At 34.5% G+C, this 18,092-nt stretch overlaps 1 protein-coding gene across 1 annotated transcript; it reads left to right on the top strand.

Annotated features, from left to right (window-relative positions):
• Positions 1–9,277: 9,277 nt before the first annotated feature.
• On the top strand, positions 9,278–17,000 carry LOC139087660 (uncharacterized). The gene is made up of 2 exons (XM_070636538.1): positions 9,278–15,092; positions 15,183–17,000. The coding sequence occupies exons 1-2, from the start codon at positions 9,731–9,733 to the stop codon at positions 16,442–16,444; spliced, it is 6,624 nt and encodes a 2,207-aa protein (XP_070492639.1). The 5' UTR covers positions 9,278–9,730; the 3' UTR covers positions 16,445–17,000.
• Positions 17,001–18,092: the final 1,092 nt, after the last annotated feature.

The raw sequence follows: 18,092 nt of genomic DNA, 5'->3' as shown, positions 1-18,092 counted from the left end.
ATACTACCGTACCTAAAAGCGGTGTCTTTACCTGTTAGGGTATTCTCTTTGCGTTTCTATTGAATGACACTTCTCTGTTGGCACCACACCGTTTAGATGGTTTGGCATAGCCAGAATTCACCACGAATAGATGGAGTAAGCGCTTGGACAGGAAAGACTGGAGAGCTATTACATTGCACATCAATTCCCTTTGCACTTCATAAACAAACCTACCAACAGTAATTTAAGAAAACCAGAAATAAAAAGATTTTAAGCTAATCTTGATTATTGTTAAAGAAATTGTTGCCCACAATGTGGTTGCACAGTTTCAAATCATGAAAAGTAATAAAAAACTTGTAAAAATCACTCAAGTCACACAATTTGTAACTCCATTACAAATAACAATGACTTACAAAGTAAGCATTAATCTAATAAAAATTCTTTATCTGAAAGCTATAATTTAAAATAATTTTCGCTGAGCACCTAAAAAATTGGGAATGGGAAAAAATTTCTGTAGCCTACTGAGGCATGAAAATCAAGTTAATGGCACTTTGTAAGCGAAAATTATGTTTTAAAAGTACTAATAGGAAGGAAAGCAAAAAAAAAGGAAATAGACAGAAAAATGTTCAGAGGGGAGATGTTATCAAACAATCAGTGCTGACAGTCACAAAGAGAGAAATTTATTTCAATTTTTACTTGGGATTCTCATTCAACTTAATTCTCTGTTTTTATCATTCTAGAGTGGCAAAAAGAATCATCTAAGTAGGATACATTGAGTAAAACCTGTTTTTATGGAAGTGCTGCATTTGAAATTTAGACCGCAGATGAAATAAAGAAACAATTATTTCGGGTGTGTATATGTGTCTTTTGTATTTGTATTTGTGATTTCAAAAAAGTTTGTGAGAGAAACAGAAAAAAAATATTTTGTGGACCAAAAGCGGAAGGAAAATAAATTTTCATTTTCATCCTTGCCTCAGCAAAAAAAAAGGGACGAGCATAACAACACACAGCAAATCCAAAAAGTAAATTCAGAGACAATTTAGAATTGAGTTTAATTAAGAGAGGTAAGTAACAAAAATTCCTCCTTTTTTATACATCTTGTCGTGTGCATACACATACATATTGTAATGCCAAAGGTATTCAATCCAGAAACATGTTGTACATTTCTCAATGACTAATCCTCCATTATTCTTCTACTACTACTGAATTGTTGTGAGTCATTGTGATATTTTCATTAGAAAATGGTAAAATTTAAAGTGCTGTACATATTGTGGCAACATGTCATTGTGTTTTCCTTTGTTCCTAATAACATAGGAGTTGTCTACATTACTATAAAATCCATAATTTAAATGCAGTTGGTGGTATGATTTTTCACATTGAATTTATTGCAATTTTCGGGTTTTGTGAACGTTTTGTGGCTTGATACTTAAAATTCTTGGAATATTTCTTAATTAAGGGTGCAATTTTCAATGGAAATACAGTTGAAACAATGCCAAAAATGACAAATTGTTAGGGGAATATTTTGAATCATGACTCCACAATTTATAGTTTCATGAATTTAAGCAATAACCTTGTCCTCTTTTGGAAACATAACCTAATTTTTGAATTTTACGGCTGCAGAAAATATTTCAGATTTTCTCAGCATGCACCATAAAAAAAATATCGATTTTGCAGTCAAGTCTTTATTTTGAAATCTTCATTCGACTTACTCTGCATTTAAATTTCAAACATGACAATCGCAAAATCAGAGAGAATGTACACAAATTGTCATTATCTATTTTATTTTTTTGTTGCTTGCTCCTCCTCGTCTCCGCTTGCTTTTTTTCCTATGAAATGTTTTGTAAACATAATAAACATAAATATCAATAAAGTTCATGACATAAATCTCTACGACATTAAGCGATAAATCAACCGCAAAAATTTACATTCAGGAATTGTTACATTTTGTGTGTATATCTGTCAGGAAATACATAAATGTACTTATATATTGAAGCTGATAACAAAAATATATCTATGATGGTTTTTAAATTCATACTTTAAAGTGATTAGAATGTCGAAAAATAACATATTGAAAAATCCTATTTAGGTTAGAACTTTCAAATAGACACATGTATACAGAACATGAAAAAAAAAATCAATAACAGAGAGTGTGCAATAAAAGTTTATGTTCACAAAAAAGTGAACAAGTGAGCAAATGTGTGGAGATGGAGAAGAGCATGCCCCTACATAAGTAGATGAATTCATATGGCATAAATGCTGTCTGTTTTGACAGAGTTAATGGGAGGAAAGGAAGACTGTGATTTAGAATCTTTTAAAAAATGTTGGGATTTGTTCAGGGATGTGTATGGAAAGTTCTAGGATGTATTAAAGAGGGAAAGGAACCTATAGAGAGGTAAAATAAGGAATATGCTGATAAAGAATGCTGTCTACCTTACGACAGTTTAAAGGCTCCGCTAAACCTAAACAGTTCCGTGCCAGAACCTTCCTCATTTATTTCGCTCTTTTACATATGTTCAAACATACCAAATTGGACAGACTTATGCAATTCTTGTAGCTTTATATAATAGTCTTCAAAATAGTATCAATTCTCATAAACCTATTCATTTTAAAGCCTCTAAAAGTACAAAACTTTCCAAATAAAATCCTTCTTCATTTTTCCTCCCTATCGTTGCATCCTGACCATCCGTGTAGCACACAAAACAGCAACAAATAACATGAGAAACATAAATTTCAACGTTAACATTTTTTTATTATCACAACAAAGAGAGAGAGTATTTTGGAGAGTGCTGTATTTATGTTTTTAAGTGGCTTTTATTTTACGAAAAATAAAAAAAAACATGGAATGGAAAATCCTTGTTTTTAATTTTAAAGTGGAGATTAAAATGCACAAATTCAATTCTATTGCCGTACTAAATAAAAAAAGTATTTCACTCATAATTTTTTATGTTGAATCCATAAATTTATGGCTTTTCTCCCTCAAAAATGTACTCAACATTTTTGTATATTATACTTTTTTTTATTTTACCATATCAAACTCAATTGGTACATATCATATACACGCAAAATTACAAATTACATAAGGGAGCATGTTGTTATGCTGTATGTCTGAAGGGTGTGGGGAGAGAGAAAGAGGAAGAGCCACAAAAAATACATTAAATTAAATCGCCATCATTTTCCGTATGTTGTTAAACCTCTTCATCTGCCATTATATTTTTTTCTCTCCATCCTTACCCATCATCATGATCATCATGTCGATTATTACAACAATAGGACGCTTGAGCCCTTCACCATATATACTCTCCTCTTACCTTCCCTTTGCCATTTTCACAAAAAAAAAATTGTATTCACAAACTACAATACTCGATGCTCTCTGTCTTGTTGTATGGAGAGAGATGGAGAGAGTATGAGGGTGGAAAGAAATATTTGTATGTAGGCTTATTTTATTTGAATAATTCTGAATTTTGGTCAGTTTGTTATGGAAGCTTAAGGTTAATGATTTATTGGAACATGAATAAATATAAAAGTTCACAAATATTTTAAATGTGGTTTAATCGGAATGACCTCTGTACAGACAGTACAATGTAAAATATTTTTAAATGCTTTGTTCCTGCTGTTGCATTTATGGACAATAATGTATTGTGGAATGTGTAGGATTCATCAGAATGTTAATGAATTTCTCAGAAGCTGTTTAATCAATTATGGTAAATTAAAGGCACTTTAGATATTTTTGTAGCCTCTGGCATGCATACTCCCATGAATCCTAATATTTATTCGTGCTTCTTTAACCACTTATTGCCAATAACTAATGGTGAAACTTAATTTTGTTGCATAATAAATCGCGTCCAACAATTTCCGATCGAATGCTCTTACCAGCTAAGCTATTGCTCTTACCACTAAGCTATCGGGGATGTCCCCATCCAATCTTAAACAAGATTTTTATTTCAAAACTCACCGCATCCCAGCATCCTAGTATTAAAAATAATTTTGAATGGATAAATTATTGTGTTATGATGTTACAAGAGAGGCAGAGCACATTAAATGTTACTGCCACTTATCATGTAAATGATTTTGGAATGCGGTCAAGACACGTACATTATACTCATAATATGCTAAACCAAAAATTTATAAAGTAATATAAGGGATGAAGTAGGCGGAGAGAATACTGGAAATAATAAATGACAAAAGTTATAGTTTATTATGATTAAAATAATGATTCACACATAGAAAACTTTTGTAATTAAATCAATAAACACTTTACAGAAATGTAAAAGGGTCAGGTCAAAACACTCAAACAGTTTTGCCAAAAATGTTTTGTCGGTTCCTTTTTTTAGAACAAAAATTATACATGTTCATGGTTTGAATGTCCGAAGAGGTGACAGGATGAAATGATATTGCATGCATTTATCATTTATGTTATACTATTGTGAGCATATTTAGGAAATTTTATAACCAATTTTAGATACAATAAGGGTAGAAAATTTATTGAGATAATATTTCAGCATAGATTAATTGATTTGATGAACTCATAGATGACCTGCAACTACATACGCCCGAACGACACAAGTGTTTTAGGGCAGTTAATTGATGGTCACATGGCATCCAAGTGACAGTGTTTGTGGCATTTATCTTAAAAATTCCCACTTGGACGTCATTTGGCAACCACTTGGATGCCATGAATAATTTGTGCTGATCGGGTATGTACATATTTAGAAAATTTTTAGTGAATTTAAATCTCATTTTTGCGTAAAATTGAAAAACAATTTACTTAAAAGCTCTCAAAATTTTCTATCAAATTAAATTTTTGTCTGTACCTTTTATGAATCTTCTCAGAATATTCCAAACTCTTTCATTCTGGTCATGACTGAGTCGTAATGAAAACTTTCATCTTAACTTTTCAATGAACGAAATTTTCCCAAAAAAGCAACTTGAAACATTACTCATTCATCCTTTATTTTTTGGTCGAAATTCGATAAGCTACCCACATCTACTTCACTTTAACATGTTCTCATGAAAAACCTCTTTTATTTTTCCCCTAAAAATGACAAAAATAAAGGTAAAAGGGATAATTTTTCATTGCATTTGTGTGTCATTTTATTTTCATGAATAAAGTAAAAGTGAAACCTTTCATTTTTTTCTTCTTCTTTTTCTACGACGGAGACCATGTGAAAAGGCATAAAAGAAGGTAAAAAATTTTTATTATTTTTTAGATCTCTCATTTTTCACCAGAAAAGTTAAAGTAGTGTGAAAATGTGAATTTTGGTTCCTGAATTTAAAAGCGCAAATTATTGGATGGCTTCATAGATAAATCCAAGTTTTAAAATTGACAGGACTCTGAAAGAAGGACTCCACTGGGTACCAATTGGGCTCCAAAATCCGATTCTAGTAGAATTCAAACTCCATTGAAGTCTAGTTCCAAAATTAAATTCTGCCAATTCTGCCTTGTTCTTAGTCTGTTCCAACTACTTGTAGGTTTAATTCAATGATGGATCTATCCTTCAAGATAGCTTTAAAATTTATATTCAATAAAGTGCTGTCATATCCATTGTTGAATTCTACCAAGTGCTTTCCAAAAAATTTCAAAATGCCATAACAACTTAACTAGTATCCACGAAAACTGATTTAAAAGAAGCACAACGTAGAAAGAAAATTTATTTTCATCGAGGTAAAGGTTGGCTGTACACAAAAAAAAAGGTTTTGAGCCATTCAGATGAAAGAGAATATGAAAGAGTTGGAGGTTATGTGTCATATATTTTTATTGTCATTTCTATATGATTTGGATATAAAGTTCTCACATGTAAATTCCTTGCCAACATGGCATGGTATAACACATAATGTAGATATTGTAGGTATATGAAGGCTTGCCTCACAAAAAAATGGAAGAAATAAAATTATTCATGAATTTCACATTTAACATTATGAATTTTCTACATTTATTATTATTGTATGTACATTCAACCCATCTAAAAACTACAAATGGGATGTGATGACCCATCGGTCAGAAGCTAAAGAGGGAGGGATAACCCGTTTGACCTGACAAGATTTGACAAAATGGAATGGAAAAAGGGAAACTTGAAATATTCATGTGAGGACATTCAATTTTGTTTAGGTATTGGTAAATAAAGAAATCTAATAATGAAGATTTCTTGTCCATCTAAGGACATAAAAGACGACAATTTATTTGACTTTCTTTATCCCGACCCCAAAAAGTTCCAAGAAAAAAATCTTTTATTAAAATATTAAGGTTCAGTCATTGATAATGCTTGAAGGAAATCAACAACGAACGTAAGCACTTGACTTTCTTATTGTTCTAGCCTAACAAGAAAATTTCATTTTCAATTTATAATTGCAATTCAATTTTCTTCAACAGCATAAGCGTGTGCTTCAGAAGGCACTTAAAAAATTAATTTTGCCATCCGAAATAGAAATGAGGAACTTTTTCTGTGGAACTAATTTGGAGCTGTTGCTAGGGGATATATTTTCTTGATAATTATTATGAAATCAAATAATATCCAAAAATATCTACTGAAGACCTTCATTAATTTCTACGCAATCTAGCTTGAACAAAAAGACCATAGTTACGGCTTGTAGGTACCCAAGTGGTCTATTAGGGTTGTGAATTAGTAAAAGCTTTTATTTCATTACATCCTCCAAAATGATTCTTGAACTTGACAAAAAAAATGCACATCTTTATCAAATCCTACAGCATTATCATAATGTTCATCCCAACAATGTATGCCTGCTGCTTATCCGACAAAATACTTCTTCCAAAACAACAAATCTCATTGATCAACGGGATTATTTTTTGATCATGATCAAAGGGGTTCCGTTTTCATGACATTTTCTTGATACCAAAATACCTTTTATTTGAAATAAAAAAAGAAACTCTTTTTTGAGCATTGGATATGTTCATCGAGAAAAAAAAATCGGAGACTGAAAAGGTTTTTCATTCATCGATTTTTATGTCACAGCTATTACAATGAAAATGAAGCAAAAGAGGCAGAAAAATCATTTTATGGTTTGATATATGTATATGAAATATATGAGTACTATAGGCTCAAATTGATAAACCATGAATAGCATCATCATTTTGACGCCCAGGTAATTGGAAAAAATGTTATGCTTGCCTTCATAAATGCCATCGTATAAAAATATGTGAGTATGTAGAGTACATAAAACCCTCTCTCAGTGTGTTAAAAAAATATTATAATATGTCGATATATTGGAATAAATCTACTCGCTTTGAATACCTAATGTGCTTGGTGTACGCAAGGTGAAGTAAGTATGGAGAATTATGTTTATTGGTGGAGATATGTGACGCTTTATTTGAAGATCATTCTGGCAATGACGATGAAAGTCACCTGTCACAGGTAGAGGTGATAAATTTTGTCAAAACATGATCTGTTACAGGTCGTTCCTGAGCTTTGCATTATATATGTAAGTCAGAGGGTTAATGACAATTTAATGAGCAAAAGTTCCACAAACCCTTCCGATTAGTAACGAAAAATTATATGAAAATCGGTTCTGAGGGTTCCACAAACCACCACATTCCAACCTAGACCTACAGTTTAAAGTGAGAGCAAGAATCTATATTTGGACAGCATTACTATCTGTAGCCTACAAAGAGAGACTGTGGGCCATCATATGATTCGAAAAAAGGCATGTGAAAATATTCTCATACCAAATTATATTCGAGCTCATATTCGTTGGTCAGGGTACAATGATTAATCCCCACTGCGTCACTGAGGTACTTCAACTCATCAGTTAGTGTAGGATACTCAATAGCTTCTTCAACAAATTACATCATCAAAAGCATCTCAGACAGACAAGTTTACAGAAAGATCCTCTATATTCTATAAATACTTCCTCAATAAATGTTCTCAATTCCACGAGCTTATACAACAAAGGAGAAATTTGTTTCAACAAAATTGTTGATCTTGTTAGTGTTTTCTCTCTCGAGAAGGTTATATTTATGAAGATGATGATGTTTGGTTTATTATCGATGCATGAAAATTGAACGCACCTTAAAGCATGAGAAAGGAAGAGAAAATCAAACGGAAATTTGCTAAAAAATAAATAAAACATCTACATTGCCAGCAGACAAGAAAATTTTTTTCATCTTCTTATTTTTCGTTATGATAACATGACATGATGGAAGGTGAAGAAATCAAAAATTTTTGTTAAGGGATTGTTACTTTGTATGAGGAGCTATATAGCAGAAGTGGTGTAGAGGTTAGAGGGGCCTACTGACAATAACGACCCGGGCTTGATCCCAGGCAAAGTTTAGTCGAATTCAGAGGCTTTTTGCACTTTCTAGCAATATCAATTCGGTTTGTGCATTCGCAACCAACGAATGTACATTGCAAAGGTATACCCTAATCCATGCAACCATGCCAGGGTTGGGAAAAAGCAAAATGTCGTCATTTATGACAAACCATTGTAACTTTTGTATGTTTGCACAAAAAATGCTGTGAATAGCTGTAGATTGACAGGATTTAATTTTTTGTAACGTCGACAGATTTTTTTTCGTGCAGAACTGTAATTAAATTTTCATCGGATAAAGATTTTATATTTTTGCTGCGGTGTGGAAAAAATTCACTGTAATGAAAAATTCTCACAAAGAAATTTTCCCACATAATAAAAAAATATTTATCAAAGGCTTTTTTTGATGGTTTATTTTTACGCTAGTGGATTTTTATTTTAATTATGAAAGTTCAAAAGTTTTACAGAATTTCAATGGCACAAAAATTTCACTCAGTGTTGCCGAAAATGAATTTTTTTATTGCTTCAATCAATTTGATTTTGATTCAATAGCTTTTGTTGGTTTCCACGACAAATTTCACAATGTTGCCACCTCCTAAACGACGACGGCTATAAAAAGAAATGTAAACATAAAAAAATCTATAAATTACAGATTTTTATACTCAAAGCACATTTCAGAGCATACACGACAATTTTCCCTTTTTCCCCCTTCCCGTCTTACTTCAACTCGCATTTTGACAACAAAAGAAGAATAAAATTCATTCTAGTTTGAAATTTCTTCATCTTTCTTCTGTTATTACTCCTCAGTCATGACAATAATGAAGAAAAAAATAAACAAAAGAACAAAACTTTTTCGCTTTGTTCCTAACCGACAATTTTTTTCATGTCCATTCAATTCTCAAAAGGAGATTCATTTATAGCGTAAAATATGGTACAACAATGATGGTGGAAATAAAAGGTTGATGGGAAAAGAATTGCTGTAGATTGGTGAATTGGACGCAGTTCTTTTAGTTGTTTATTTGTTCTTATGGAGATGTTAATTAACGGTCATTTTGTTTTTATATTTTTCCGAATTTGCCCAATTTATAGCATACCCGATTAGATTATAGCGTTCTCACTTATTTTTATAGCATCCATACAATGATCTTTGCCATTTCACTTTTTTGCTTTCTTTTTCGTCCAAACAGTCCATAAGAGTGGACGTATAAAATCTCGTCACGAAAAAGTATGGCCGACTCATATTTCATTTCATTCACACATTAATTATTTGATTCTTATAGCTATCTGATCGGGAAAACCAACAAATTATAATTATCACCATTATTCTGAATTTATCAATAAATATTTGTGAAATAATTATTTTATTTGTTTCGATCTGGATAAATCGTGTTCGTCGGACGAAAAGACATCATCAGATAGTTTTTCTTTTAAGGAGAACTATCGTTATTGAAAATCATTTTGTTGTTACTGGTCAAATCTGAGAAACGCCAACATGTCAAAATTCCTTTTGACAAATGTAGAACAAGCTCATCATGAACGCTGCCAGGATGAATGTAACGTACGTGAAGGAGATATGCTGAAGTGCATGAACTTGACAGCCGAAGGAAATAAGCCATGCAATAACGTTATTCATGTCACTTGTGCTGGCTACAATTCAAACATTGTGCCTCACTTGACAACTTATTACTGTACCGACTGTACGACTGGCAGCAGTGCTCTTCATCAAAAATTTCAAGAAATTGAGGAAAGGGCAAGAAAGGCAGCCGAATATGCATCATCATCATCATCATCAATCTCATCAGCCGAATACGAAGAAATAAAAAGAGTCGCTGAGAGGTTAGCAGAACAATTGAAGGAGAAGGTAGACAAATTGACACAACAGTCTGCTGAATTAGAGGCTCAAAGAGCAATTAGTATGAAACAGCAAATGGAATTAAGGCAGTTACAGGAGGCTGTAAGCAGTATATCTTTGGAAAGGTCCAGATCTGGATCAAATCTAGTTCCTCCTATTCACTCAAGAGGACAGTTTCATTCGACATTTATCGATCGTCTCAACGACACTCTTCGCTTAGCCGAAGGTGTTGAAGACACGACACAGATCCCTCAAGCGTCAATTCCAATTCCAATGAATATTCCTTCTAATCATGCCACAAATGTCAGCAGTATTAATAATTCTACTTTCAATGCCTCAAATACTAGCAATGGTTGGCCCAATTATGAAGAGCAACAAAGAGTAGCAGATCAATATGATGACCATCGATTAATGTTATTACGTTCAAGTCTCGCTAAGCCGGTTCCTTTTGACGGAGATGTTACCAAGTGGGCAACCTTTTTATCTGAGTTTGTCCGAACGAGTGTAAGAGGAAGTTTTCGTGATTTTGAAGATATGGATCGATTACGTGATTTAATCAAAGGTGAAGCTAGAGAAATGTTCGTGACTGAATTGTCCGATCCTTGTGCTGAAGCCTTAGCGACACTGAAGAGGCTTGACGATTTTTTTGGAGTACGAGGTAATGCTGTACGCGTAGCTATGGACAGGATTACACAACTTCCACGAGTAGACAAAGCTACTGACAAACAAAAGCTTACTGGATTATATACACAATCCAAACAATTTGCATTGCAATGTCGTATACATAATCAGCAACACGAATTAGCATCTCAAGCCATTCTGTTCATTATTGAGAGTAAAATGTTCTCTGATCATGTCAAATCGTGGAGACAATGGACCAAAACCAACAATAGGTCGGAGGATATTGATGGCGTCATAGCATATTTAGAGGAACAAATCCGTGACCTAAGTTTTAAGAACAATCGTCCGAAACCCATCGTGAATGCAAATGTCAATGCAATTGAAGTCACGGGGGGACTTTGCGACGGGGGGACTCAACCGTCATCATCGACAAGTAGCAGTTCCAGTAAATCACAAGATAAACGCAAAAAAGGTAGTGGAAAGAGAAAGAATCGCTACGCTAATTGTGAATGCTTTCTGTGCAAGCAGAAGCACCCGTTCTACAAATGTCCAGAATTAATATCGTATAATGATGCCAAACGTCTCGAAGTTATCAATCGACTTCAAGTATGCTCTCGTTGTTTGTGTTCAAATAAGCACAAGATTGAAGACTGTCCGAATAGGTGTCTAAGATGCTACATCACAGGCTGCGAGGTGAAGAATAGACATCCGTTACTTCATGGACATTCTAATGAACAATTACCCAGTTTTACGACAACCTCGGCTAATATACATACTCGTTTCTTGCAAACGGTATCACATTTTCCGATGGTTCCTGGACATGTGGTTGCAGTTGATGGAAAGCTGATTCCAGTGACAATAATGTATGATAGTGGTTCAGGAATATCACTAGCTACTCATTCGTTATTTGAGCAAGCAAAGTATAATAGTCAAATGGATTATGAACTCAACCTAAGATGGGCAACTGATATCGAGCATACAGACACACAAGCGAAGTTGTTTGACTTAAACTTCCTTCCGTCCGGAAAAACGAAGCCTATCGTTATCAAGAATGTTACAGCCACACAATCGCTGAATCTACCTGAACAAGAGCAAGATCCAGAGACAATCAAACGTCGTTTTCCTTATTTGAAAGACGTTCCATTGCCGTGTTATAGCCAACAAGTTCCACAAATACTACTAGGCCTAACTCATGCTAATTTAATGGCACATTTATCATCCGTATGTGGTCAAGATGGAGATCCAGTAGCAGCACTTACGCCGTTAGGTTGGGTATTATACGGATCTTGCTTCGATCCTTGCGATCGGGCAAATCCTGTATTACTCGGCTTCACTTGTCAAATAGACACACCTGATGTATCAAATGACGACTTGCTTCGATACATTCGTTCTTGCAACGATGTTGAGAGCATCGGCATAGCTCACAAGAATGCTTCATTATTGAGTGCTGAAGATCAACAAGCTGAGAAAGTCATCAAAGCCACAACTAAATTTATTCCCGGCAAGGGTCGCTACGAAACGGGTCTATTATGGGCACATGAGAACATCACAATGCCTGACAATTATCAAGAAGCTGTAAATCGTCTCATTTCAATTGAAAAACGTCTCGTGAAACTCGATATGCTGGATTTCGTCAACAAACAATTCAAGGAACAAATCAACAATGGATGGCTGATAGAAACAACAAGAGAAGAAGCAAACAAACATCCAAGACGAAATTACGTATACGGTTTTCTCGTGTTCAATAAGAACAAGTCACCACCAAAACCTCGATGGGTAAACGACACAGCAGCTTGCTTCAAAGGCATTTCCCTGAATTCACAGCTTTTAAAGGGACCAGACAACTTAGTTCCTTTGCCACAATCTATGTGCTCGTTACGTGAAGGTCAAATAGCGTATCAAGCGGATGTTAAGTCCATGTTTAACCAGAACTTACTCAATGAGGAAGACCAATACAGTCAATTAACGTTGTGGAGAGAAGGAGACAGTTCTAAAGAGCCAAAAATATACAGACAGACTCGAGTCATTTTCGGACCAACATCCAGTCCATCAGTAACAAGTGCCATCAGAATCGACCATGCTAAAAATTGTAAAGCCGAGTTTCCAGAAGCATCAGATGTGGCAATCAATCAAATGTATGTTGACGATGCGCCAGATAGCAGAGATACAGTCCAGGAAGCAACAAAGGTCGCAAAAGATCTGATATGTATGTTCTCTAAAATTGGATGGCCTTTAGTTGAATTTCAGTCAAACAGCAAAGAGCTTCTGGACAATTTGCCAAAAGATCATGTCAGTAAGAAGATGAGCGAAATTGCAAATGATCAAGAAGAGCTAATTACCAAAGTACTCGGCATATTCTGGAAGCCACAAACCGACGTATATGTTTATAGACTCAACGACGATAGTATGATTAAAAAGGTCGTTGAACAGGATTATACTCCTACAAAAAAGGAAATGCTCAGTACAGTCATGAGGATCTTTGATCCATTAGGGCAAATAGCACCATTTCGCATAAGAGGACACATGATTATGCAACATGTCTGGAGAGCAGGCACAGATTGGAAGAAAAAACCGCCAAGTGACATATGCGAGGAGTTTAAGAAGTGGCTCAAAGATTTTAATGATGTTGCAAAACTAGAAATTCCCAGAAGTTACAGTCAATTTCCATTAAGAGATTGTGAAGTCACATTACACGTATTTGTAGACGCAGGAACGGAAGCTTATGCCGCATGTGCATATATAAGAGTCCAACATGGTGATTCAGTCACAATTCGTCTGATTGCTGCCAAAGCGAGAGTAGCACCGTTAAAATATATGTCCATTCCACGGCTTGAGCTAATGTCTGGCCTTATTGGCGCCCGCTTACTCAAGTCTGTGATGCAGTGGCATAGAAGAATAAAATTCGTGGATTATAATTGCTGGACAGATTCTGATATCGTATTTAAATGGATAAAAACACATCATCTTCCAAGAACAGCATTTACAGCTCCAAGAATTGCCGAAATTCAAGAACTTACATCAGCAGATAAATGGCGTTATGTTCCATCAAAGCAAAACGTGGCAGATTACGCCACGAAAGAAAGATCCATAGATTATAGCAACTCAGCACATGAATGGTTCAACGGCCCAGCGTTCCTGTATGAACATCCTGATAAGTGGCCAAAACAGCCATCAACGAGTGTGACAAAAAAGATCGAAGTTAACGTTGCCATATCCAAGATTTCAAATAACAAGTTAGAGTCAATCCAGAACGTTCTCACCGAAATATCCGCAAAAGTACGTGCAAATTGGCCCGTACTCATTAGAGTAATCGCTAAAGCCTTGCGTTTTGCAGATTACCTAATACCTCAAATGCCAAAACTTCGCCGAACAGGACAATTCACAAATTCAGAGATATCAAGAGCTGAAAATTATGTCATACGAGAAGTTCAGAAAGTCGTTTTCGCTGAAGAATGGAAAAGTTTACAAAAGGAAGGCAAAGTCAAAAAAACAAGTCAACTTTCCTCACTATCGCCATTTTTTTGCAATCAGACATTACTAATTCGAGCCACAACGAGATTATCATCAAATTTTCCATTAAACACAAGAGCACCTCCGATTCTACCAAATTTCCACGAGATTACGGATTCAATCGTCAATCATTATCACAAAATCAACCTACATGTCGGTGACAACTCAATTATTGCTCAAATGAGATCCAGGGTATGGATAATTAACGCCAAAAGAGCAGTCAGAAGATGTAGAGCAAGATGTCTCTACTGTCTCAAAAAAAGAATCCGTCCATCATCGCCAAGAATGGCCGATTTACCAGATTTTCGACTTGACATCAACAACAAACCATTCTTCCATACTGGATGTGATTTATTTGGACCATTTACCGTTTATGTGGGTCGTTCGAGACGTAAAATTGATGTTCACGTTGTCATTTTTACATGTATGGTCACAAGAGCTGTGTATTTTGAGATTTTAGACGATAAAAGCACAGCAAATTTCCTTGTTGCATTAGACAAGTTATGGGCAAGAAGAGGTCCGATATCACATATTTATAGCGACAATGGATTGAATTTTGTTGGAGCAGCAAAAGTTATCGACAAAGACCAGTTAGAAAAAGGAACAGCTGACAAACGTATAATTTGGCATTTTAATCCACCATACACTCCAACATGGGGAGGCGCCTGGGAACGTCTAATTAAAGATGTCAAAAGAGGACTGGAAGCCTCATTAGGCAAATTCACAGTTCCACGTCTATCAATGGAAGCAGCCTTGGCAAGAATTGAAGCGAACCTCAATAATCGTCCATTAACGGAAGTTCCTGTGTCATCAATGGATGAAATCCCGTTAAGTCCATATATCCTAATGACAGGATATCAAAATTATCCAGGTATGGATGACAGCTCAAATAATGAACTTACAAATCCACCAGATATCATGGAAATTAAGCCAGCAAGAAGAATTAATGCTTTAGTCCAAGCCTTCCGTCATAGATTCATATCCGAATACGCGCCAATCATCACTCGTCGTCCAGTAAATTCCGCACTTGCAAAATATTCATTAAAATTGAATGACTATGTATGTTATATGGATCCAACAAAAAATCCATCGTTATGGAATAGAGGAATTATTTGTAAGGTATATCCTGGCAAGGATTTCGCAATTAGAGTTGCAGATATAAAGCTCAAAGACGGAACTATTTTAGAAAAACGCCCGGCACATTTAATCGCAAAAATAGATATTAGACTAGAAGAACCAGAAGCCGAAACCAAAAAATACGCAAGTTGCAGCCTACTGGTCAAAAAATATTTAAATTTTATCTACACAAAGGGTGCGAAAACAATACAACAGCAAAATCAAAACATTTATACAAAGTGCCAAAAAATGCAAAGTGAACGTGCGATTATATTAAATAAATTTGCCAGTAAAGGCAATGACAAACTGGAAGTTGCAAAAAATATTCAACTCAACGATGAACAGAAAGAGGAATTCATTGGAAAGTCGGGAAGAAAGATAATTTATGCCAACAACTTTCCACCAAAATTTGCAGCAAGCGACGTTTTCAGCGTCATGTCAGAGTTTGGAGTTGTAAAACTCATAGCTTCCAGCAATTGGAACGGAATAAAACCCTTCAGTTGCTTTGTGGGTTTTGAGGATGAAGCGTCAGTACAAACGGCCCTCATGTGGAGTGAATCACAGGCAATTTGTACAAATAACATTGCCTACAAACAAACTTTCACAGTACTTCGCAAACATTTCAACAAAATTAAAACAATCGTGAAGCCTATGTACGCATTTCTGGATCTACAAGTACCAAACAATCTTCCAACACGCACATTACTCATAACAACTTCCATCTCAGACGCAAGGGGCTTTCACAAACCAATTCCAATAAATAGTGACTGTGGAGGTATTCTCGCCGTTTGCTCACGAAGTCAGAAGTACGATTTCAGCACAACATCCATAGACATGAGTAAAGGAGATGTAGATGTTCAAAGACTTCCAACCATTCCAAAACCAGATGAGTTTATGCCTACAAAGAATGATACCAAAGCAAAGAAGAGGAAAGTATCTGTACATAATGGGAACATCATCATCAACTTCGGTACAAATGAGTCATTAGAGACTGAATTCAATTCAGCCACAAATCATCAGCCAGACCTGAGAGAGATAATCGAGAAGAGGAAGGAGTTGAAAAATATTCGGAACAAAATTTGCACAAACAAACGATCCCGTAAATAAGTTGTGGACACCCCTTCAGGGTGTTCCAGGGGGGACCTTGTTAATTAACGGTCATTTTGTTTTTATATTTTTCCGAATTTGCCCAATTTATAGCATACCCGATTAGATTATAGCGTTCTCACTTATTTTTATAGCATCCATACAATGATCTTTGCCATTTCACTTTTTTGCTTTCTTTTTCGTCCAAACAGTCCATAAGAGTGGACGTATAAAATCTCGTCACGAAAAAGTATGGCCGACTCATATTTCATTTCATTCACACATTAATTATTTGATTCTTATAGCTATCTGATCGGGAAAACCAACAAATTATAATTATCACCATTATTCTGAATTTATCAATAAATATTTGTGAAATAATTATTTTATTTGTTTCGATCTGGATAAATCGTGTTCGTCGGACGAAAAGACACGCTTTCAACACTATTCTATGCCAAGGAGATAATAATGAAGATCATGATTGAAATATTTTGTTCCGATGATCCTAAACGAAATGATAAAAATGACCTAAATGATCCGAATGTGATAATCGTGAATGTTTTGCTATCTAAAGTCTTATAGTCCTTAAATTATTGCACTATGGATTAAAATTAATCTTTTATAATTTAATCCCTAGTACACGCCTGCATACATCCATATAGGTTTTACGATAATCTATCAAGTTTTGATATAGAAATAATCATCAAGAGTATACTGACCTTTAAAGCATTTATGTTGTCATTCTGAATGATTTCACAATTCATATTATACTTTTCTGTTTATTGATAAGTCAGAAACAATTCACCCATACCCTTATACTGATAATGACTCAAATAAATTGTAAATAGGTACTTAAAATGTTTTAATGAATTTTTAATTAATTCGTTAGACAATAAAAAGAATAATTTTAATATTATATTAATCAAGCGTGTTAAGTAATAGTTATAAAATTTAAAAATAAATATTCGTCATACATAACAGCACAGCACAGAAATTATCTTGGAGATTTATGTGATAACCTTTTTTGTTTTAAAGATTCATTTCATTTGAATGACCGTCAAAAATTTAAGCCTGCTCTAGATAAGCAGCGAAATTGAGATAATGAAGCTACCACCAAAATTAAATCAAAATATTTTGGAACTCCAGACTGTACAAAACTGATGAGGCTTAAAAATGAGAAGAACGAAAGAAACTAGAACCGGATTAGAATATTAAATCAGCTCATGTGAGAAGTGGATCTATTTGTTTAAATTATGTGCTTCAAATTTGCATCAAATTAGCTATATCATCCTTATTTCTGCTAGCTAAACCTGTAACCATGTATGTTAAGCCAAGAATAACAAAATGACCTTGAATTTAAGTTTCGTTTGAGACAAAATTCTTCATTTTTTTAAACGCGACAGCAAAGCCATGATATTTTCTCTTGATTTAAGATATAATCAAAAACAATTTTGAAGTAAATTGCTTGGTTCTATTGACATTTCTGTTCAAATGAAAAATAATGAGAAAACTTTTTCCTCCTTTTTTCTTCTCTGAAGTATCATTGAAATGTTAATACTGTCGTCTAATATTTCTACGGATTTTCTTATCAGAACTTGGTTGTCATGTAAAAATTTGTGTTCATATTGACGATTCTGACGTTATTAATTAAGGTATCAATCTTTCATTT

Source organism: Chironomus tepperi, unplaced genomic scaffold (genome assembly GCF_022539635.2).
Source record: "Chironomus tepperi strain 1889 unplaced genomic scaffold, CSIRO-AGI_Ctep_v1 contig_128, whole genome shotgun sequence".
Lineage (NCBI taxonomy): Eukaryota > Metazoa > Arthropoda > Insecta > Diptera > Chironomidae > Chironomus > Chironomus tepperi.
This window is presented reverse-complemented; position numbering and strand designations above follow the sequence as displayed.

Excerpts from the sequence above, each read along its gene's own strand:
- LOC139087660 (XM_070636538.1), top strand. The coding sequence starts at position 9,731 with ATGTCAAAATTCCTTTTGACAAATGTAGAACAAGCTCATCATGAACGC. Across the intron at positions 15,093-15,182 it reads AGGATATCAAAATTATCCAG|CCTTCCGTCATAGATTCATA; the intron begins GTATGGATGACA and ends CTTTAGTCCAAG.